Source organism: Apiospora hydei (genome assembly GCF_038363865.1).
Source record: "Apiospora hydei strain CBS 114990 chromosome Unknown utg000009l_segment0_segment0, whole genome shotgun sequence".
NCBI lineage: Eukaryota > Fungi > Ascomycota > Sordariomycetes > Amphisphaeriales > Apiosporaceae > Apiospora > Apiospora hydei.
In genome coordinates this window covers 6,638,607-6,662,094 of record NW_027117368.1, presented here as the reverse complement: position 1 = coordinate 6,662,094, position 23,488 = coordinate 6,638,607, and the positions used below count along the sequence as shown (strand labels likewise).

At 53.1% G+C, this 23,488-nt stretch overlaps 7 protein-coding genes across 7 annotated transcripts; 2 read left to right on the top strand and 5 right to left on the bottom strand.

The window, feature by feature from the left end:
• Positions 1–726: 726 nt before the first annotated feature.
• PG997_013899 (uncharacterized protein) lies at positions 727–1,143 on the bottom strand (the record flags this gene model as incomplete). Its single annotated transcript, XM_066818213.1, has 1 exon — positions 727–1,143. One exon carries the CDS (start codon positions 1,141–1,143, stop codon positions 727–729), a length of 417 nt encoding a protein of 138 aa, XP_066663905.1.
• A 1,831-nt stretch (positions 1,144–2,974) lies between these two features.
• PG997_013898 (uncharacterized protein) lies at positions 2,975–4,384 on the bottom strand (the record flags this gene model as incomplete). The annotated part of the gene is made up of 2 exons (XM_066818212.1): positions 2,975–3,163; positions 4,106–4,384. The coding sequence occupies 2 exons, from the start codon at positions 4,382–4,384 to the stop codon at positions 2,975–2,977; spliced, it is 468 nt and encodes a 155-aa protein (XP_066663904.1).
• A 1,674-nt stretch (positions 4,385–6,058) lies between these two features.
• PG997_013897 (transcription factor) lies at positions 6,059–8,210 on the bottom strand (the record flags this gene model as incomplete). The annotated part of the gene is made up of 4 exons (XM_066818211.1): positions 6,059–7,279; positions 7,341–7,452; positions 7,536–7,813; positions 7,944–8,210. The coding sequence occupies 4 exons, from the start codon at positions 8,208–8,210 to the stop codon at positions 6,059–6,061; spliced, it is 1,878 nt and encodes a 625-aa protein (XP_066663903.1).
• Positions 8,211–11,508: 3,298 nt separating this feature from the next.
• Positions 11,509–14,330, bottom strand: PG997_013896 (uncharacterized protein; the record flags this gene model as incomplete). The annotated part of the gene is made up of 3 exons (XM_066818210.1): positions 11,509–12,688; positions 12,721–13,684; positions 13,745–14,330. The coding sequence occupies 3 exons, from the start codon at positions 14,328–14,330 to the stop codon at positions 11,509–11,511; spliced, it is 2,730 nt and encodes a 909-aa protein (XP_066663902.1).
• A 3,280-nt stretch (positions 14,331–17,610) lies between these two features.
• On the top strand, positions 17,611–19,156 carry PG997_013895 (uncharacterized protein; the record flags this gene model as incomplete). Its single annotated transcript, XM_066818209.1, has 3 exons — positions 17,611–18,071; positions 18,182–18,717; positions 18,900–19,156. The coding sequence occupies 3 exons, from the start codon at positions 17,611–17,613 to the stop codon at positions 19,154–19,156; spliced, it is 1,254 nt and encodes a 417-aa protein (XP_066663901.1).
• A 764-nt stretch (positions 19,157–19,920) lies between these two features.
• On the bottom strand, positions 19,921–20,470 carry PG997_013894 (uncharacterized protein; the record flags this gene model as incomplete). Its single annotated transcript, XM_066818208.1, has 2 exons — positions 19,921–20,055; positions 20,162–20,470. 2 exons carry the CDS (start codon positions 20,468–20,470, stop codon positions 19,921–19,923), a joined length of 444 nt encoding a protein of 147 aa, XP_066663900.1.
• Positions 20,471–22,350: 1,880 nt separating this feature from the next.
• On the top strand, positions 22,351–23,079 carry PG997_013893 (uncharacterized protein; the record flags this gene model as incomplete). The annotated part of the gene is made up of 1 exon (XM_066818207.1): positions 22,351–23,079. The coding sequence occupies one exon, from the start codon at positions 22,351–22,353 to the stop codon at positions 23,077–23,079; it is 729 nt and encodes a 242-aa protein (XP_066663899.1).
• Positions 23,080–23,488: the final 409 nt, after the last annotated feature.

Sequence of the window (23,488 nt, the reverse complement as noted above, 5' to 3'; positions counted from 1 at the left end):
TCAAGCAGAAGTGAGAGAAAAACGCCAAACCCCAAAATAAGCGGCCGTGGTGGAAGAGAGAGGCTGCTGGGGCTTTTTATCGGGATTGCTGTAAACAAGGGAGGGCGGTCCAGGCCCTTGCCAGAAAGGCCTCGACGGGGCTTTGTTTTGTTTAGTTCTCTCTGAACAATCCAATTCATGTGCTTTTTTTTTCTTTGTTTGGACGACCTTTGTGCGGTCCTTGGAGGGGAAACAATGCAATTGGTTGGTGGTGTTGATGGTTGGTGTAAGTGAGGCACGTCGATCATGTCGATCTCTCTTCGTTTCCGTAAATGTACCTGGCGCCTGGCGCCTAACTAACCCTCCATACTTAACGACGATTCCTAAGAGTGCCCTCTGATTTGACTACTACTCGAACGGTCCAATCCCCTTCCCGGGGAAGGGGGTAGGTAGCCTTTCTTGATCCCATGCTCCTTGCGCCATCGGCAGTAAGCCACGTGTTTACGGTCAACTCAAAATGAGCTGGAGGTCAGAGAGAACAGAAGCTGCCTTGTATGGACCTGCTCGACGCGCATGGTAGCCACCATCGAAGGCGGAAGACATAAATTTGGAGGGTTTGAAGCCCCAGTGAGTGTGGACAAATGAATCTATTCTGTTTTGGCTATGTGGTAGGACCGGCGAAACCAGCCGTCCCGTGCAAGGAGATATGTATGTTAGGTATATGTCTCTAGGCGGATACATACTTATCTACGCCGTTTTACTTCTGAGCCGTGCAGCGTTGCGAACCAACGGCCAAAGCCGCCGCGCCGACCCCAAGCCACCCTTTTTGGAGCTGGGCACGAAAGGGGGAAAGGTCACATAACCATCCTCATCCCCGTCCCCGTCCCCGTCCCCGTCCACGGCCTTGGCAGCATCAACAGCCCTCTCCCCTTCATTCCCCCCACCGTCGTGGTTCTTGACGTTCCCTGCTCCTTCTCTACCTCCTTCTTCGTCAGGAGTAGCAGTAGTGACAGCAGTCCGCGTCTCCCTCTGTTTCCCCTTATCCATCTTCGTCTTCTCCCTCGCCAGCCTCCTCTTCTTCTTCCACCAGTGCCCCGCCATCGTCGCGAGCACCGCGGCGAACGCGAGAGAGCCCGTGGTGACGCCCACAATTACCGACGACATAATGGGCCGCTTCTACTTCTTCTTTTCCTGGTGCTTCTATTGCTGGTTCTGGATTCGCACAAGGCGTCGTTGTCTTGTCTATCTCTTTTTTGTTAAGTTGCTCGCGCAAGGTCATTTATACCCCTTTTGCCTCCTTGCGCTGTTTTGTTTTCTTCATGGACGCTTCGGGCTCTCCCAGAATGTGTGCGCGAAACAGTTTGACTAGATATCTGGAACCAAAAACTCCTCTCTTGTTTCTGTAAATAAACAAACCTCCTGGGCTGCCAAAAGAAAAAAAGAACGAAAGACAAGGAATAAAATGGGTTCGTTTTAGTTGAAAATTACTGAGTGGTTACTGTTGTCGGAGAGAACTCTCCCTCCCTTCGTTTTAAAGCAGCTCACTCGCAACGCGAGTGAGCTGTGGGAAACGAGAATACCTTTATACGGGCTGACGCAACACCGTCTCGAATGAAACTCCCCAACAAAGCGTTGTCCCTATAAACTACCAAGGGTGTCTTTGTTTGGCTTTTTCTCGATGACCAAAATAGCAGCAGTGTGAAAGCCAGTCGTTGGCAAAGGGGGTAAAAAAAAGGATCAGCTGATCTAGCAATTGTTGTCAAACAAGCGAATGACGTTGACATCCTTCAACAGGGTGTTGACTTGATATGAGAAGATATGCTGCCAAGAACTGACAGGCCATACGAGTAAAAGACCATCATTCCATGCACACGTTGAATGACTTGGCTTGAGTGTATTGGTATGGTATTAGATATGTGATTAAGTTGAGAGGAATCTAGGCTAAACATGCAAATGTATATCTCATGTGCTTTCATAAAAATGACTTTTCCCCTTAGATGCAACGCTAGCAATAATCTTGCCGCCGCCGACCCAAGTATGCGATATGCAACTTCTTGCAGCCCTGTATCCGAAACTCCAGCAAACGACATGGGGTATATATAGAAGTATTGATACACGACGTTCATTTCGAACCCACCATCACCCTACGATGACTTCCCTGTCGGCACCGGTTGTGCTGTCGTAGCGGACTCCGCCACTACAGCCTTCACCCGGTCGTCAGCAGCCGTAGCCTCGGCCGCCTTCTCACTTGTCGCTGCTGTGGACTGTCCAGTAGTAGCATCGCCCTTCTCCGCGTCGCCGCCCTTCTTCGGCATGTTCTTCTTGACGCTCCGGAACTCCATGGCGGCGGTACCGAAAACAGTAAGACACGTCAAGATGAGCCCGACGCGGAACACGACGCGCAGCGACTCGTTGTAGGCCAAGAGCACGGGCTCCAGCAGCTCCGGGGGCAGCGAGCTGCTCAGCGTCGTCGCGCCGTTGTCCGAGATCATATGGGGCGAGAAGCCGGGCAGGCCCGAGAGGCGCGTGAGGAGCTGGTTGTTGAGCACGTTCTGCCCGACCGAGATGAAGACGGCGCCGCCCAGCAGCTGGCTGAAGAACATAAGCGAAGTGCCCGTGGGGACGTCCTTGGTGGGCAGCACGGTCTGGGCGGCGAGGTTGGGGGCTTGGAAGGTGAGGCCCATGCCGAAGCCGTACACGATCTGGTAGCCGATCCATTTGGCCGAAGCTGTGTCGATCTGGAGCGTCGTGAGGAGACCGGCACCGATAGCGAGCAGGCAAGTGCCCACGATCATGGAGGGCGTGTAGTACCCGATTTTGTTCACAAAGATGCCGTTGGCCATCGAGGCGACGACCATGGAAAGTGTCAGGGGCAGGAGACGAATGCCAGAGTCCACTGCGGAGGCACCCTTAATGGCCTGGAAGTAAATTGGCAAGAAGTAGACTGTATGCAATGGTTAGTTTCGACATCTCAACAAAAAAAGGGACTTGAGGATTACTCACCAAAGATCATCATCTGCGAGCCAATGCATACGGTAGCCCAGAACCCAGCAATGATGCTTCGCTGCTTGAAGATGCGCGGCGCCACAGTGGCCGTCTTAGGCATGAAGATTTGCGTCAGGACAAAGCCAATGAGCAACAGGGCACCAAGAATGAGCAACGCGATGATGCGGCCATTGCTCCACTGTCAGTCAGTCAGTATGATTGCTATTGTATAGAGGCGCGGATGTATGCAGGCAGTTCACTTACTTGGTACTTGAGACCTCCCCATTGGAGGGCCAGCAGCAGACAAACGACACCTGGAATCAAAACACTGGTGCCAACGGCATCGAGCTGCGCTAGCTTCTCCTTCAGGGGGCATTGGTCGTGTCGCGGTCGGGGATCTTCAGGAGAAACGCGACGACGGCCAGAGCGACGCCACCAAAGGGCAGGTTGATGTAGAAGCACCAGCGCCACGAGACGTTGGACGTGAAAGCGCCACCGACCAGCGGGCCGACGACCGAGGCCAGGCCGAAGACGGCACCAAAGAGACCCTGGTACAAGGGTCGCTTGTGCAAGGGAACCGCATATACGATGATGGTAATCTGAGAGAGGAAAGAAAGACCGCGTGTCAGTGGTCAATTCGTGCTCCGAGGCGAGAGTAGAGGTGAGGGGCTGCACTTACCACACCGGAGAAGATACCGGCGGCGCCAACACCGGCGATGGCTCGGCCGATAATGAAGACAACGGAGCTGGGCGCCGCTCCGCAGATAGCGGAACCGACTTCGAATAGCACGACGGTGGCCAGGAAGACGTTTTTGACGGAGAAGAAGGTGTACAGCTTGCCGAACATCAACTGGAACGAGCACGTCGTCAGGAGGTAAGCGCTACCGTACCAGCCGACGTCCGGAAGCGAGTGGAAATCATCAGTGATCTGGGGGATGGCCTGTTTGGTAGCGCACGCGTGTGTCAGTTTAGAGTACCTGAGGTTGGGTCCGTGTCGAACGTAAGGCAGATAGAGTTTGCGACAGGGCAGCAACAAGTTTGTTTGCTATACTTATTGCAGTGCGATATAATCCCCGAACCAATGGGATACAACCAGGCACTCGAGGCAAAAGTATAAGAACATGTAAAAAGAACCACTTACAGTCGAGATGATCAGTCGGTCGAGCGCGACGAGGAACATGGACACGAAGATGGAGAGGAGAATCAGCGCCAGGCGGACTCCGGTGGGATAGTCGCTCTCGGCTCTGGTCGAGGCCCGCGAGACGGCCTTGGCGACCTTGCCGCCATCCTGTTGCTGGTGTTCCTCGGCCATTGTCGTCGTTGTCGAGCCGCCGTCGACGGCCGATATCTTGGAGTTCTCGTCATGAGTCGCTGCAGCACCGGCGGCAGTAGCCGGTGCTTTGCTCTTTCGGAAGAGCATGCTTGGCGAAGTATGTCCGATGTTTGTGTCGTTGTTGCTAGACCCTTGCCAAGACGGGTGACCTATAAGCTTCCGGATCGGATGGCGAGTTAAGGCCCTAATGGAGTAAGGGGTGGCCAAGCTGTGCTGCTATTGGCAGATGTGTATGATATAGACTTGAGTATTGGTTAGAGATCCTCGGTTTCGCCAAGGGAAGCAGAGATGTGCAGGTCTTGGGTACATCGAAACCAGAAGGGGACTCTGGCCGTCTTTTATCGGAAAGACGAGGGCTAGCAGCAAAATGCATCGAGTGTCTCAGCTTTCCATACTATCATGAAAATACCTTAACTAAGCGGCACCGGGGGGGATGGTGTGTCATTCCTAGGTAGGCTGACCGGACATCAGTAAAGGCCGAGCACCGCTGCCTCAGCTGCCCGCCCACGCAGTCTCCCGGCAGAACAACCCTAATACGCCGTAGTCTCAACCTCTCCTGTCTACTAATATAGGCAGGTAGCCTGCACCATGTCCCAATTGGCTGGATAGGCATCGGCGTGTGTATGCAGCCTCTTTGAAACGAGGAAAACGTCGGTAACAAAGAAGCCCGTCCTGCGACGTGGACCCTGTTGGTTACCAGTACATTACCCACAACCGCATTGGTGGACAGCACGACAGGCAGAGAGAGAGAGAGAGAGAGGCCAGGCTTTTCCGGACATTGTAGCACTGCAGCAGCCGCAGTGAATGGTGATGGCTAGTTGCACCCGACAACCGACCTGGCGGAGTCAGTCATCTCATTGCAGTCCATCCAGCCTAGAGCTAGGGCGCCGAGAGCATAGCCCAATGCTTCTTCTGGTCACTAGCCGTCGGATAGGCGATGCCTGTGTGGATCCTAGACAGGCAAGAGGGAACCGCCAGTGACTCAGGCACGCATGTAGGCGGGAAACCATAGGCCGAGACCCAAGCAGCCATGAGGAGCCATGGGGAGCCATGGGGGGCTAGGGAAAGAGGTAATAAGCTCGGTCGGAATCTAGCCGAGTGCGACCAGCTTTTCCACCCCAGGCACTCGGATTTTAGCAATGTGCGACCGGATTTCCGTGTTACTCATTTCCCTACTGAATTAATGGGAAAAACTGTTTTTGGCGCGCGATAAAACAATTGCCAGATGGGATAATGGATGTCCACAGGGATGCTGACGCCTTACTCGGTTCGGGTGCGCAACCGACGTCTACACTCTTCCGAGCCGATGGGTTATTGAATCTTATCTTGCTCATCTAAGAATCTGCGGGACCGACCAGAGCTTCGGGCCCGAGATATATACACCACGGAGATAAGAGTCTTCAGGGGCTCGGTGCAACATCATGACTGCGCTCATTATCGATTTACTTTTTCTTGAATACCTGTCCATAGCCATGCTCATACCACATTCTCTACTAACTCCGTGGCAACCTTCTTATACCCGACTGCTACATCGTTTCCATACCGCGTAGAGGGGCCAGACGCAAGTGAGTTGCACCGGTATTATATTTTCTTCTTCAAGATTGCCGAGCCGTTGAACTCGTGAAACATGTGGTAAATGCCAACTTGTCCAACACCATACTATGACCATATGAGTCTTCTATGTACTATACAACCGAGTCCATTCTAATCCATCGAAACTGTGAAGGCGTAGCCAGCCCGCTCGCTCTATAGTAGTCCCGCTTAGAACCAGCCGTTGATGTTCATTACATTCACCCCAAACCCCGGCGCCGCAGTCCTGTAGTCGGGCACTTCGCCGGCGTTGGCCCCAAACATATCCCACGTGCCCGTGTTTTGCGGGTCGGCGTATCCTAGCAACTGATCCCATCGCATATCTATCCCGTTCGACGGTACGTGTACGCTGTCGGGCTCGACGTCGTGTTCGCTTGGCTCTTCTTTCTTGGTGTCGTGCGAGCCCACCAGGTTTTCCAACGCAGAGATGTAATACGGTGTCACCGGTGGAATGCCCGTCGACTGATGCATCTTCTCGGCTCTGAGCCTCCAGGCCCTAAGCACGAATATGGCCACGTCCGCGGATGATTTGATGGACAGGTCCATCAACTCCGCGTGGAAATGATAGCACTTCTCAACCACAACCCATGCCCGCTCGACGAGTAGGCCACTTGTCCGGTGCATCAGCTGGCCAATCATGTACTGAAACACTTCGACCTGGAAATGGGCCTTGATGAACCATTGGAAGTTGGCTCCCACCTCCACCATCTCGACAATGTTGTATAAGTGTATCGTGTGCTCGGCAGAACTAACCGAAATTTTGAAGAGGTTGTCCTTGGCCGAAAAGACCTCAGTCCCCCATTCCGGCTGCTGTTGAGGAGGGCATATCATCTCTCGTAGCTTACCGACGAGCTCGTGCCTGGTCTCCTTGGCCAGTACGTGCACCGGGCCCATGGAAACATCGCAGTACTGGGCCAATATCTCCCCTAGTCTAGCATCCAATTGGTCGACCCGATTTCTGGCTTGTTCAAATACCGCTGGCGGTACGGACTCCACCCCCTTTTCGTTCTGGAACATGACCTCGTCGAAGCTGGGGAAATCAACGAGCAGCTGCGCCACTTCATAGCAGCTCATGCAGTATACCATGTCTGTAGGACCAGGCCGACTCTCCACCTTGGTCATGGTTGGGAACAGGTCCGAATCTGGCAGGTTGGCAGGCTTCTTTGTGTCCCAGGAGCGCGGTACCATCGACTGGCCCAGGCCTGACATAAGTGCATATGAAGCATCCAACAGCACAATCTGCCACCAGATGCGCCGGCGCATCTCGGTATCGAACGCGGATAACCCAAGCGCCTCGCCGTCTCTGTGAAGCCCCATTATCTGAGCGATTCTGACAATGGTGCCGTTCAGGATCCATGCTGCGTTTCGATCATAATGTCCACTTAGAGAGTGCTGGAGGATACGGTCAGCAAATTTGCATATATGAACATGCGTGATACAGCCACCAACTTACCTGATACAAGACAAGGGCTTGCAACGTTATCAGATCGTACTGCTTGAAGATTTGGATCCGCATGAATGAAAGGCGGCAGCCTCTGGAAAAACGAGCCATAGCTTCCTCTCTGCTGTAGCCCAAAAGTGCAAGACTCTCTTGCGGGGACAATGCGGTCGCCCCCAACACATAGATGGAAAACATCAGTGCCTCAACCTTTTGGGCAAGGTATCCCGCTTCGTGGCGGCCTCTACTAAGAAGGGCTGAACTGAAGGCACATGGATGACTTTGGTAAGTGGGTTGACTCGGTCCAGGAAGGTCTGCCACAAGCCGAACACGTGGGCAGGGTCGGGATGCAGGTCCTCCAAGTTGGCATCCGTGCCGTCGGAGAACAGCAAACCGTTGTTATGATCGGGAGTTTGCGCGTCCGCCGGTGTTGAGCAGCTTTCGTCATCCCCGACATCATTGTCCATAATCTCACGCATTGCTCGTAGCTAGAATCGACTTAGTGGACAAACAACCACAGCAAATAGCAAACCAATGATCAAAGAGTCTCAGAGCAGGGCCGGGAGGGCGGGAGGGAGAGAGGAGTTAGGGCTGGGTGCAAGTATCCGAAAGACTCACCTCATCGTATACCTCCGCCCACATGAAGCTATTCATAAAACGCGGGCCACTATCCCCGTGAATGAGCTTTCCCACGGGCCTCATGCCTTTCTCGTCCGGGGCTGGTCCGCTGGTGGCGCCGGCGGGCTTGGCCGTGGCATATTCCTGCAGCAACTCCTCGCATCTTGCCAGCCGCTGTTGTAGGTCGTGGTTGGGCCGCCTTCTTTTCCGAGCGGGAGCTGGCGTACTTGGTGTACATGTCACACCCGCCTTTTTGCTTGTGAGCATTAGGATCAAGCTTAAATAAATCCCAAGGGGATACGGGCAGGGTGCACGGCAGATAGACAGACCTTAGTACAGTTGGAACATGGTGAATGGCGGTCGCACTTGATCTTCCTGTGCTATATGAATGAAGAAGGCAGCGCGTCAGCGGGTATGGCTTCCGAGGAGAGGGCGCATCACGTTTTGCAAAGAGAAGTTGTCGTCTTACTTGGCACAGCACACATGCTCTGCAATAGTCAGAGACCCATTAACGATATATTCACACACTCACGGGATGGGTACGGCGGCGACTTACAGTACCCGGGGGTTTTCCCGGACGGCATCGAAGTCATGTCTTTTCCCCGCTTCTTGTCATCAACCGCGTGCGTGCGGGTTGAGGTGAGGCTCACGCGCAGGTCCAACCCCACTTGACCCAGTAGAATGGCGAGATGCTGAGCTAATGAGATACGGGCGGTATGCTGTCGCACCGGCAGCGCCTTTCGGAACGGGCGGTAGGATACACGGTAGAGGCCAGGCAAAGCAGATTGTCAAGGAATATACACGCGATAGCGCTCGGAAGGAGGATTTGTCTTGTGAGTGGAGTGTTGTATGTGTCGAGTGCGATGCGCAAGTCCAAGCAACAGCTGGTGGGCAGTGAGTGTTTGTGTTTGTGCAAATGTGGGTTAGAGGACTGCGATCAAGCGCTGCCTCTGAAACAGGTACCAGAAGGTTCTGATCCGATGTCAAGGTTGAGTTCGGCCAAACAGACACGAAGGAGGGCGCGACGTGTAAAAGCCGTTTAAGTCGTCGCTTGTGGGATTGAAAGGTATAATTATGGACAAAACAGAATCCCCGATCAGAATTGGATTATGGGATCAAGTAGTTGTCGTGTAAGGCGTGGGGGGTGGGTAGGAATGAACAATGCAGCAAACCGTTCCGAGGAAGGGGTGTCTGTCGGTGGTTGTGCTTGGTTTTTTATCTGGTTCATTTACAGCCGTGCCGAGCTGGAGAGTCTTGGGCAGATAGAATACCTAGATCGATGGAGTCTGAGCCGGCCGGGGAGGGAGAAATGCGAAAGTGAGAGAGCAAGAGAGGGTAAGAGTGAAGAGCTACAGCATCAATCAACCTCATAAGCCAAATGTCATCATTGCTGTCCGTCCAGCTGTCTCTCTGGGCCTGTCGGTTCAATCAAATGTGCTGTCTGCCCTTCGGCGACTTTGTTTGATTCAACGCCGTTCAACTAAAATGGAAACCGTAACCTTCCGTACTGTACTTGCAAGTAGGCTCGGTCGAAATGGCTTGGCTTGGCATTTGCTGGATGACTGGTTCGAATGGTCGCTCGCCTACGCCTACGTCTACGGAAGCCAAAGTCGACTCAAGTCATCCACCATTATTACGCCTGGTAACGTGGCCCCAGAATATTTTCTTTCGCACCTCGGGATGTGTTGTTTCCGACGAGCTTGTATAAAAAAAACCACTGTTGGACTGTTGTAGCCTGCCAGCTCGGGCGTGACTCGCTGTCAAGTATTGAAAGGAAACAGTGAAAAACAAAAGCCAGTGAAAGCGGCTCGACTGGGGCGCTTGCGTAATGCCATCCCCCATCTGCTTCTGCAGTAGGCATAGCCTCTGACTCCTCCAGGGCGACTGCCTGTGTAGATGCCCGTCTAGTCTCATGAAGAGGTGTGTAGTACGAGCCCCTAACGCCCATTAGGGAACCCCGCGTCCCCGACATCCGCCGCGCCGGCTGAATTGTCACTGCGCCAGCCCAGAGTGGCAGAATCTTTGGGTGTAAGCCCGGGATATTCTCGCAGCTTCTCGCCGTAATCGTATACGCCTGGCCAAAATACGACAGCCGTTGAGATGGCATACCTACCTATACTGTAGACTCTGTACCTACCCGCGCACGTGTGTTCTGCAGGCGATGCGATGCATTACTAATGGTTGATATACCTTACACAACCCGGCAGCTTCTTCTCCCCACTTACTATCCGGCAGCTTTCCAAGGATGTGAAGGAGTATTGTATATTTACCTACATGTAGCTATGCCTGAGTCCATCTCTGGCTATTTCCAACACGCCGTCGTCTCCCTTACCGCGGCATCGGCGTTTTCAGCACCTGCTTCCTTTTGTACCTCATCCCATCCCCGACGTTGCTATTAGACAGAACACCGGCTGCCACCCGATATATCAGACGCCGTTACTGACAGAGCCTTAAATACCCCCCAGTTGTACATGTAGCCAGCCATGGTTGGTGTATATCGAACACATATGCTAGGTACACGGCTACTAGTTATTCTCTTTGGAAACCGGTATCAATCAGGCTTCCATCAAAGCCCCCGCGCAAACCGTATGCATACTTACTTTACACGTGTAAACCAGCATCTACATGTAGGATAGTCCCAGTTGCCTGGGTTTCATTCCATTGATACCGACCACTGCTCAAATCATACCAACCCGAAGATTCCATCCCCAATGCATCGCGGATACTACGGCTGAGAGCCACTCGGGGATCGGGAGGCCTTCGAAACACTCCGTCGGCCTCAATCCCGCCGATTGTGTCTGACCCTGCCTGCTTCAGCCTCGGCGAGTCCATCGGCGACTGGTCCGACTGAATGGCCCTACACAATGCGAAGGCCATTGACGTTGGGCGATCTTGATTCCTATTGCACACGTATGATATGCATGTAAACGTACGTACCTACCTAGGCCTTAGAAGGCGTTCGTCCTTGGGGGCAGCGTTTACGGAAGTATTTCACGGCTGCTCACCGGTCTACGATCCTAGCAATGGCCATCAATATAGAACACAGGAGCAAAGATACTCAGAGGTGATGTTCGCTTTGATGGTATGGGATACTCATGCACAGCTTATCAGACAGCCACAATTGAGAAATCAGCGCGAGAGATATCCAGCAAAGATATCTAGTTGGGAACTTGTTTGATTTATTGTTTTTTGTGATATAGGTAGCCAGCCTGGCAGCTAGCAACCAATGCTCGCCTATTTAATTATTGAGCCACGATTCCGAGGCTCCTGGCTGTAAGTATGTTATTCATCTCATCGAATAATCGTTCCGTCGTTTCACACAGCACATGTCCCGCGTCTATATAAACCGTAATGCCTTTCGGTGGCCGCTGTTGATGCCTGGCACCTGGTTCCCTCTTCCGATGCCGTGCATGTCGTCCAAAGAGAGCACCGGCGAGGACTTTGCCATTCCCTTCCGCTTCATCAGGTTCGTAATGATACTAAGCACGCTGTCCCCTCCCACGCAATAAATAAATCGGCCACTGCCTCCATTCCCCCCTCGACTATTACACATCATCGGCTAATTTCAGATGGCTAAACTCTTGGCGCATGTCCACAAGACGACGGGAACAACGACATTGTCGTTGCCGCCCGTGAGTACCGCTTCCGTAAGGCTAGCCATGGAGGCGCAGAATCCAGCCTTGAAGGCTGTTGTTCCCAAACTGTCGAGTTCAGTCGAAGAAGGCCAGCCACCGATACGAATCCAGGCATGAGCTGCCAATAGGCCCAGGAATACGGCAACCGCAAAGGCCACACTTCCCTCCAGGCTCTTTCCGCCGCCCCATAGCCATTTGCGATGACCATAACGCCGGCCAATCAGAGAGGCGGCCGCGTCCCCGAGTCCGACGCATATGACACCGGCCACCATGCTGACTTCACGTGTGGGCACCTCCCAGCCCTCCAGATATCCCGTACCGCCACGAGGCAGTGAACCGAGTGATAACCAAAGTGGTATGGCACAGCCAATCAAGAGGAAGATGTGGGAGATGACCACCGGACCTCGAAGATCGCGACCATCCACATAGGGCGCAAGGAAGGCTGCTAGAGGCTTGGAAAGCGGAGGAAGTTGACTGGCCCGCAGCAAATCGAGTAGAAGGAAGACGGCCAGCACAATAGACAAGGCCAACCCCGCGAAAGTTGGGTCAACGTATATGGATGGCGCAAACATGGCTACCATCATGAAGTGAAAAACCTTTCGACGTGTGTCCACTTCGTAAACGGGCGACAGTCGGAACACAACAATGAGGCCGATACTAATCACTGCCAGACAGTAAGCACTGATCAGCAGCCGTGTATTAGCATCGCCAATAATTGTATGCCGCAAGTACTGAACCCATCCACCATCAAGAGAGCCGAGGTCATCGATGTCAGGACGACTAGGCAGACAAATCCACCACTCCAGATTCCGGCTAACGACTTCCAGCCGGAATTTGGGCAGGTCGCCAAACAAATAACCCAATGCCCATCCTACCGGCTCATAACTATGCAATGCATTCGTCTGTACAAAGTCCTTGACTCCTACCCATCTGTGGGGCACGAAGACGGAGCCTATAATCAAGATATACACATATAATGCGTATAGCCACTTTCGCCATGTGGCTTGCTCATATGTCATAGAGAAGAATGCTCGAACGGATGTGGAAGCGGATCTTTTCTTTCTACCCGATGGGGTATGGGTGTATGACTTCCTGGGTAAATGCTCGACGCTGGAGAGTGTGTGTCTCCGAAGATGACTTACGCCCTGTTTGGCACCCAATGAACTGAAGCGTACTTCGGGGGAGACGTGGAATCCTTAGCAGGCACATCAAGCCCGGTGGTTCTTGGATCGTTCAGCCCAGCACTCTGACGCCGTTTTCGAGACTTAGTTGCCCCTGTTTGAAGACTTTCGCTGTCTTCAGCCTCGTCGAATGCTTCACACGAACTGCATGACGAGCTGTCCATAGTGGCATGGAACAGGTCATGACGTACTCTTTTCCACGGCATCCAGGTCGTAAGCAAAGACCATGATCGCTTCGATGTGCTCACAACTCGCTTGAAACGCCATTTTGGCACACGCGCCAGTGATATTCCCCAAGTGATGACATTGGTACCAAGGATGAGCAAGTCAAGCCCCCCAATCCATAGCATTCCCTTGAGAATGACTGCCTGAGGAGACGAGGACAACAAGAGCACGTTGATTAGAGCCACCGAAAGGAGCTGAAGCTCAGCTGTCAAAAGGCTCGTGGTTGTCATCGAATGCAGAGTTTTGCACAGGTGTTGGTGCAATGGATAAAGGAGGACCGCAACCTCGGGCAGCAAATTTGCTAGTTTAGCATTGGGTGGCTCCCCGACAGAACCTGCCCCCTTTAAGGGCGTTGCGTCGCTAGATAGGAAGAGCGGGATGCAAGTTACCAACCATTGCCATGTGTTGCATGCATGGTCCTGAGATGAGGCGAAGAAAAGGGACGGGGGGAGGGAGCAGAGGGAGAGTATTATGTTGGGTAGTAGGATAGCCTGATTATCCATAGAAATTAATGAGGATACGAGCATGGTGATGGCAGGCGGGTATAGAAGAGGAGCAGGGTCGAACGTCGTCGGTATTGATATGGTTGTCCAAGCCGGCGGTAAGGCTGAAGTCGATCTATGTTTATAACCCCAAATCATAAGGCGCAGGGGGTACAGCAGCACGAGAGTACCCATGATGCCGAGACTTGCAATTAGCTCTACATAGAGGTCAGCATGTTGCCAGAAGCCACTGTTAAAGGATCGTCAAGGGATTTTACCTAGCCGCCATTGGTACAGAGCTGGTCGAGACTGTTTGTTGGTGTATACAGCAACTCCAAGGGCGCCGAGCAGCAGGACTTCGGTAAGCCGCCGCGCAATCTCCTTGTTGCGCCTGGAATTTTCGGATGCACTCCGTACGGTCTTCCCTATCGGCACTTCCTTCTTCAACGTATGTGACGTGGACATGTGCCTCCGGCCATCATCGTCGTCGAAGGGACCTGGCGAGGGAAGAGGGGTGGATGTGCCCGATGCTACCTCGTTGCGCCCCCGTAGGCCCTTGTGGAGTCTTGCTCGCGGGGCGGGCAAGCCCTTGAGAAAGTGCTCATCGTCGGCCTCGGTGCCGCTGTCGCTACTAGGCGACGTGTCACGCGCGATGGACGGAAAGGCGGTTGCCCGTTGTGGGTGGCTGCCCTCTGGGCTGCCGCGGGGTGGGTAGGCGAAGCTGCCAGAGGGCTCGAGCAGCTCGGACTTTTGGCGAGCATATGGGTGAGGCGACCTGGACAGAAGCCTGAGGTTTTCTTGCTCTTCGTTCGAATCGTCTCGAGGTTTCTGGGCAGCTGTCGAAGGATCAAGCTGCTCGGGCATGACGGGATCGACCCCCGGGGCTGCTAACGGGCAAACGACAGCAGCGCAATCGAATAAATTGGGGTTTGTTGGGAATCAATAAGAGGAGTGCCCAGGTACATAACGGAAAGCGCCTCTCAAACAACGACCATAGAGTTGATATGCTGATGTCTGCCGTCTTCCTTCTAGTGGAGGCCCGGTTGGGAGAGTTCGCGTATGGTTCGTTATTCGTAAGTTGGGGAAGCTTGAATTGAATTCACATGTAAATGCCACTTTCCAAAGCTGTCGTCAGTCCAGGAACCTACCTTCCTTAGCTAAGGTCTCCAATCCAATGGAATGGCCAGGGCCCCGGTTGCTGTGGCTGGAGAGTCCCTGGGCAGATCTCTGAGCCTCAATGCGCCTTACCTAAGGAAGGAGGTACTTTCTGTTCGCATCTCTTTTGCCTGTGAGATCAGAAAAGGACCCCAGAGAAGGGGGGGGATGGGAAGGATCGTATTGAACACTGAATGATTTAATAAACAATTCTTGCAGCAATGAATAAGCCAGCTTGTTTTTAATTCCACCATGTATGTAAATTTCGCAGCTACCTTGAAGGCCTCAATACTGATATCTGGCCACCAAACCCACGAAAGCAGCCACGGAAGCAGCCAAGGTCTAAATCCGAACCTGTCCCATCTAAGCTCGGGGACACTAGGGAATGTACTGCAAATCGCAGCCCCCGCGGTTGATGCAGGTATATGTTCTCAAGCATTCAGCAGAGTCTTTAATAGCGGAAGTATAGTATTGAGCTCGAACAAGCTTTAAATACGATTGGAAGATGTGGGAGCTTCTGGTGGACTATGTGTTGCAATCAGAGGCATGTAGCTTTTTTCCCCCTTTACCGCGAGAGCAAGAGCGCCTAGGCCGTTCTTGGCCAGTGGAAAAAAAATGTTCCTGGCTCTCAGGGGCACTAAAAATAGAAGGCTAATGGCTCAGCGCGGGAGTTGATCGCTACCGGGTGCTAGCTTCCATACCAGTCGCGCCAGACAGCCTTACCTTTCAAAAACCGCGCATTTTGTGCTGACATGACAGCCTCAGCTTCTTCACCTGAGGATGGATCTGCAACCGATCTATTGCCTATCCCTTGAGCAGTGAATTCGAGCCAAGCTGGGTTAAGGATATCAAGCAGTTGTTGTTTACTCTCTTTTCCCGGGTTTCGGGTGTCAGAACATCCAGTCGATCATCAAACATCCGATATCGTAGGCGACAACCTCGATTACCAAAGCAGAGGTCTCAGGTCAGTCGTTGGTTAATGGATGACTGTGGGGTGCAAGGAATCGATATATTGATGTTCCATCGCCCGCCATATGTACTTAGAGTAGGATGCATCGTTTTGTACGAAAAGCTTGTCTAATAGGTTACTGCTCTTGAGCGTAAACTTGAGTTTGGGCTTTGTGGCTTCTGGATATCCTGTTTCATGGACTTGTACGCGATTGCTTGCTAGGCGCTGAGTGGACAGCAAGCAGTCTTGGCTGCATGGCGCATGTGTGATCAAGTCGCACAGGCTGGGCTGGGCTGCACCAAAAGTTGGGGGAGGCAAAGGCAAGTGTCGCTACGCCGCGCGCTGAATAACCAGCGTGCATGCTGTTGGTGGAGTGGCGCCAAACGATACCTCCCGCCTCCCGTCGTCCTGTCCTCTCAGCTCACCCCATCATGCGTTGTCATCTGAGATGGGCAATAGCGCGAGGTCATCATTCCGTAGACTTACGCAAGCAGATACGAAGTCTTGCATCTGGTTCTCCCAGCACAGTGGTTGAGCTATTGCGTGCGCCCATGAGAAGAAGACCCTGCAATCTCGTGAAACGGAGTTTACTCTCGGACGAGGTGTAGCCCGGCCGTACACGGCCAGGCGAAATCCTCGTATTCCGACGTCATCATTGTGAAAAGACATCACCCCCAATTGGCTTCCACCATACACAGACACGCTGTGGAGTGTTTGTTGCCCCCACCGCGACTTCAAGCGCGAGAAAAACCAATGATGATTTGACGAACTCCTATCTCGCGGATCAGCAACTGGTCAAAGCTAGGGGTCGTAGACTCGTAGTGCGTAGCCCGGCCGGCTCTTGCATGCCGTATGTACAAGTATGCACATTAGACACCGAGGCTGAGCAACGCCAGTGCTCGGACTATCGTCGATCAGAAGTCGATGCAGCCACTCTGCCACTGTCAAGGAGGTAACATACATGCCATCATACCTCTGCCAGAACTTGGCAATTTCACTGTGGTGCTTATGCGATCGACTAGTAGGGGGGCTTCATGGTGGTTGTCTTGAACTTTGCGTCGCAAAGGCTACCTGCCTGCCTACATAGCTACAAGACGGCTGCATTATACTGAGATGTTCTTGAAGACAGTATCAAGACGTGTCGCCACGTATGGTGAACGAACAAGAAGCTGTGTCAGGGGTGGCAGCCCTGAGAGACAGGTCGTATCGGAGAAATGCGGCGAAGCAGTTGTTAACGGTGCCACGGTGGGATGTGGATAGCATCCTGCATGCAGCCCTTGTCCTGGGCAGAGGTCAGTCTCCACGCACCACGGAACCGATGCCCGGGCCCAACCTCTTTTTTTCGTACCGTGGTCGCACACCCCAACACTCCACGAGGTTTTCCTCACCATGTTCTGCCATGTACTGCACGCACTGGGAGACTGGATCCTACCTGCAGCAGCCCATCCGATCTAGCAGTCTACTGTCCGTCTAGGCTGCCAGCATCCCACTTTGCCTGAGCAGGGGTCCGTCCCTATGTGACGATTTGTTCGTCCTAGCCGCGCTGTGTTTCGGGTTTCCAGGATGACAGCTGAACTCGCTGCTTGCCCGTCTCTCCATCTGTCGATCCAGTCGTATTTACCTTTGGGGGGTGGCATCCACCAAACAACAAGCTGCTTATTTTTCCCGTCTTGTGTCGCCCATTGAAAAAGACCGCAACGTCCGTCTTCTTCTTGACTCGCCAGTGCTTCTAGTCTTTCTTGCCACTTCCGGCAGATCGGTACACCCTTACATTAGCTCTTAATCAACAGTGAACCGGCTTATACACCCGTTCCGTACTAATACCAGTCGCGCTGCCCCCTCATCCTGCACTACGACCACAGTCCCTCACGCAGCCAAGCACTCCATGATACAATAGGGATAGCCGACTTTTCCATTCGTTATTTGTTCCGTTCTTCCCCTCGCTTTCTGCTGCTATAGATCTGCATTAGCCCCCGCGGCTTATCTTGGACTCGGGACATATATCTCACACCACTTCCTCTCTTTCGAATATTACTCACAATGGCTCCCATGGGTCTGCCAGTATACCGGGACGAGAAGGCCTGTCTGACTCCCGAAACGAGAAGCACAACCCCGGCCTCTTGCAAATGCAAGTCACAAAGGATGTCTTCAACCCGCAAATGCTGCCTTGGGCTGCTTATCGTCCTCTCCGTGACACTGGGATTGGCAACTACTACCATCCCGGGAGTCAACAGCAACTCGGCAGAAGGACAAGGGATTGTTGAGGGACATGGCTCTGGCATTTCGAAGGATATGGGCTCGGTGTCGTCTGATACGCTGCACAAGATGTTGCATAAATGCTTCCCGGGCTCCTTCAAGGATGGTGTCTTCCCGTCGGACGAGGAAGCCCTTGAAGCCATCCAGTCACAGGATGCGACCGTTGCAAGCTCCTTGGCTGAGCTTGCGAGGCGTCAGAACGACAACGCCACAGCGAGCGGAGGCTCGACCGTCACGTCCGTAGAGTCTGTAGGCACGACTCAGACGGACACGGTCACCCAGAGCCCGGATTCTTCTCCGGCATCAAAGCCCGAGACCAAGCCCGAGACCACCGCTGCCCCTGATACAACAACAGCGGCGCCCCCACTACGACCAAAGCCCCGGAAACGACGGCCAAGCCCACGGAGCAACCGACGACTACGGAGCAGCCGAAGACCACGGAGCAGCCGAAGACTACAGAGCAGCCACCGCCGTCGCCATCGGACAACAAGCCGACGACGACCGCCAACCCGCCCACCGCGCAAAGCACCACTGATAAGCCTGAGGACACCCCCGAGCCAACTACGACCGCCAACCCGCCGCCCACCACTAACCAGCCTCAGCCGCCGACGACTGCTGGGACGACGGAGACGGCCAAGACGACGGAAACTGCTAAGACGACGGAGACTAGCAAAGCTGACAAGCCTGGTACGTCTGTTACGTCCGCGAAGCCTGCGCCGGAGACTCCGAAGACGGTCACAGTCGTCTCTTCTCCGCCGGCGGCTGCTCCTGTCACTATCACCACTACCCAAAATGCACCTCCTGTCACTTCCACTCCTGAGTCTCCTGCCTCTACTACTCCAGAGAACTCTCCCACTCAAGAAACCACGCAAGAAGCTACTACTGCTCAGGGTACGTCACACACACCGCACTTGGACGTTCTTGTACTGTCTTGGTTTTCTATGTCCTGTGGCGATGTTGTGGCCCTTCGTTCCTTTTCCTCCCTTCCCTTTATGACACCGCCCAGTCATGTGATATAAGCTCGCTGCTCCGTCATTCGTACAATTTTTGCTAACTGTCTCTGGAAAATATAGCTACCACAATGCAGACGTCGGAGAAGCCCTTCACTACGTCTCGAACGTCTACATACGTGTCGACGATGCCCGGTGGAGCGGAGACCACCATCACCACCATGGAAGTGGTCACGGGCGAGGCTGCTGCTGCACCGACCCCGACCAACGACGGCAGCGGAGGACAATTGCAGACCGGAAACCCCGCCCCGTACCTCGCGGCGCCCATCTACCAAGTCATGGCCGGAGCGGTCGCCATCGGCGGCGTTTTCCTGGTATAAGTCGTTGGAGAGAGACGACATCATAGGCGACAACACCAACCACACAACCACACGTACAAATACAAACACACCACTGAAGATTTTATGGCCACGAAAAGATGCGAACAAAAAATTCTAATTTAATACGGCGTTAATTATAGAGGGGCGACACACTTCCAGCGAGCATTTACACTAGCGTCAGCATTTGCATTACACATGGAGCATTTGATGGCATACACATTCCTTTAAATGTCAACTGGGAGTTATACATACATCAGTTGGGATACAAAAAGCGTTCATGAGCCTTGATCGATCTGATGGATCTAGGCGAGAGAGATGACTTAAGGGGCATATTATGAGATATACGGTCACAAAGCCATCCAGTCATTTACGACATTGGCATTTGGGTAATCATAAGAGTAAATAAATATACCCTTACCACACAAATGTGCCTGAAAAGCATGGTATGAAGTTTGTCTCAGAAAGCCATGTCACAGCAAAGCAGAAACCTGCCGGTAAGAACGATACGAAGTCGTAATTTCGCTCAAGGGGTTTCACGCGGAGCAGAGCAGCACCACCAGTGTGTCTTCTGGCGAATCTTCTTTCTACTACCGTCTTCCCGGAACGCCGAGGATGGGTATATTCCCAACATAAAACAAATGCGTAGGCCAAACCAATACCAAGAGACTCTGTTTGTTGAACAAAACGACGCTAAACGATTGGGATATATACAACAGCACAGCGATAGAACGCGCCGCGAAGAAGCTGTCTTGATGCGCAACAGCCTAGCCGGGTCCGATCTTGGGCATGTCGTGATGCTCACTGAGTTTGGACAGGTACGTGTTTAGCTCCTCGACCCTCTCCTTGTGAGTCTTGAGGAGCTCCGGGCGCGAGCTCGACGATTCGGATAGCTTGAGCATCTGTAGGCAGGCGCGAGACCACAAGTTAGCGCATATTTCTCATATTTTCGCTTCGCGTAATGTTCCGCGCGCGCCACCCGCCTCCATGGTGAAATGCGCAACGTACCTTCTTTCTCTGGAATTCCTCGTGGCGCCTCTCGGCCTCGGTTTTGTATTCGACTGGCCTGTCATCGTCGCTATCGCGCTTCTTCTCTTCTTGTTCGTCCTCCACGTTGTCTTGATCTGTTTCCCTGCTCTTCTTCTTCTTCTTCCCCTCCTCTTCCGACTTCGATTTGGCCTCGCCCGTGGAGAGGGACTTCTCGAGATCGCTGCCGGCGCCCCGGTCCTTCTTCTTTTTCTTGTGCTTGGTCACCTTGCCGCCCTTGAGCTTCAGGGCGCCCCCCTCGCCGAAGGACGAATAGTCGTCGGACGGCATGGCTGGTGGGAGAGAGACGGCAACGCTCTTTGTTTGTTAACAGCTGTACGGGGTAAGAAATGATGATGGTTAACTTTATGGCAGAATGGCCGGACGAAGATTGAGGCTGAGGGTGGGCTGTCACCTGCAACGGCTAAAAGTGGGACACTTAGTCAAACCCCCGGAGGTTCCCATCAAGCAAGATGCAAGGCAAGTTGATGATGGTTTTCACCGGGTATGTACAGGAATCGTAAAGCTTCTGCGAGATGTCACGCAGCTGTGCGTTAATCTAAGTGCAGGAACTATATATTCAGTTGCAGGCCATGCTGCCAATATAAACCAGCTACGTGTTAGTGAAAGCAGAGAGCACTCTGGCACTGCAGTTTTCAGGATCCTGCAGGTTCTACAGGCGGTTCCTTGCTAGTACATGTCGCGTGGCCGCCATGACAGACACCAGACCGCCGCGACTGCCAAAAAGCTTGAGAGATGAGATCATATCCGTCAATTTGAAAGCCCAGCCTCTGAAATATTCTAAATGATTTTCCAATCTTCAATGTTGCCATAGTACGGAAGTACTGCGCCCACCAGTACGAAGCTCTTGGGTAAGCAAGCGTATCAATGTCCTGGCAGAAAGCGGCTTATCAGCGGTCCGGCAAGCTGATTGCTCGAGACCGACCACAGCCTGTGGGCCCCACTCGAGGATAGAATAAAAAGCCTTCGCTCGCGCCCTCGACTTTTCCCTTTCTCTTCTTTCCTTCCTTAGATCAAAAAGTAACCCAAAGCCGCCACGACCATCACCTCGATCTTTCTACAGTGATGTGTTGCCTTTCTCATTTTCATGAGAAGCGCTTTGCAGACCAAAACTCCTGATAGGAAGTTTCTCGCGCGACGTCCAGTCAATGCGCGTGGAATGTCGAAATACCGGGAAACATTTCCATTTAATAATACCAATTCTTTGACTTGTAGTAGTAGCAGTCAGTCAGTACCTGGCGGTCCACGACGGGGCTAGTAAGGCCATTGTAGATGAACATGCCAGCGGTTGCTACGGCAGGTACGCGCGCAAATTTCTCTCGAAGCCATGGTTGATCGTTTTCAATCTGCAAGTCGACGCTGCTGCTGCTGCTGCTGCTGCTGTTTGTGTGTACTGCGTACTCCAGCCCAGCAAGATGGCGCTTCTCACAGTTGCCAAGCGCTATGTGTACCTATCGACATGCTTCTGGTCATGCCTTGCCATCATGCCTTGCCAGTGCACAATATATTGGATGAGCTACGCTTGTGTTTGCTTGTTGAACGCCGCCGCGACGGAACGGGTATGCTCTGTCTCACGCCTATCCCTTCGGGAATTCTGGCTGGTAGGAGTAAATTTCGCTTCATTCACGTCTCTGCCGACAACAATCCAGAGGTGGGCAACTACAACGACCTGAGCATTCTCGCTCACTGCGAGTGCTTTGTGTTTGTGTGTGTGTGTGTGTGTGTGTCAAGAGGAATGCCTCTTAATCCCAGGCCCATTCTTCGCCAGATGAAGTCATCACCACAGTAATCACCGCTGCGAGCCATCGGGTTGCTCTACTATTGGCTCAGGTAAGGGGGATATTAGTGAGACATCACTTGCTGTGTTTGTGATATGGGCGTCCGTCTTCGTATAAAGATGCCACGCCAACCTCTTTCCATCTGGCCTCCCTTCTGTCTTCATCAGCAGCATTCGGCAGTCCATGGCAAGAGACTTCCCCCTAATAATTCCAACAGTCACTCGTTAACAGGCCTCTCGGTCTACCACGCTCTTTATCAACAACCTCCAGTCCTCTTCGTAGAAACCACCAGTACACACCACCACCACCTACCACTTCCTGTACACTTTATTGTTGTAGCTTTACATCAAACCAATCACAGAAATCAACAAGATGTCTTTCGCCAACGGAACCTCGACTTCGGTCTTCCTTTCCTGCACCACGCCGCCCCCGGCTGGCGGCATTGCCACCGTCACGGGAACCCAGACCGTCTTCACCACTGTCTACTCGACCGTCCTGCAAGCCGCCTGCCCTACCAGCCAGTGGATGGCCACTTACACCATCACTGAAACTTGCACCGGCAACCAAGCCGCTTACACCCCCGCCGCTATCCCCCCGGGATTCGTCGTCACCACTGTCAAGTGCGACGCCTGCAAGCCCACTTCCGATGTTGTCATCACCTGCCCTGGCCTCCAGCCCACGCTGCCGCCCGGCGCTCTGCCCACCGTCACTGTCCAGGGCAACGGTGTGACTGCTTCCGTCACGGCCAGCCCTGTCGGCGCCCCTGGCATGGGCGGCATGGGCGGCAACAACGGAGGTGCTGTTCCTCCTGTCACTGCTGTCGCTGGTGGTAACGGCAATGGTTCAGGTCCCGGCGCTGGTGCTGCTGCCGGTGCTGGTGCTGGTGCCGCTGCTGGTGCCGGTGCTGGTGCTGGTGCTGGTTCAGTACCTGCCTCCAACGCCAACTCCAGCCCTAAGCCTGGCTCAGGCGCTGGCGGTAACAAGAACGGAACAACTAGCACTCCCCTTGTCGCAGTCACAAACAACGGCCCGTCTGTGAAGAAGACATCCATGACCTTGGCAGGTCTGGCTCTTGCCGCAGCACCTTTCATCCTTCTATAATCATGTCCGGTTTGTTGATCTTTTGAGGGGTATGGTACTATGTTCTGCAATAAGGGGTTGGGAATCCAGGGTTCATACTTGTTCGGAAAAACGGTTCATGACTTACGCGCGTTATTATCTATCTCATTTGGAGCCTGTTGGTTTATTAATCATTAGAAGAAACGTACGTTTTTTTTGGCATGGGAGTTGGCTATATACGTCTATAAGGGGCTGGTGCTACTGCTGCCGCCGCCGCAGATGGGGGTTTTCATGTTTCTCAGGTTCTTCACAATGTTTGTTCTGGTATTGAATTCAGACAAAGTTATTCAAAGCAATCACCTCTCTTTCAGTGACCTGTGTTGTAATAGGCCGACTGGACTATCCCATTGTCAGGATAAGAGCTCGTCACAGGGGACGTGTGCGAGACTGG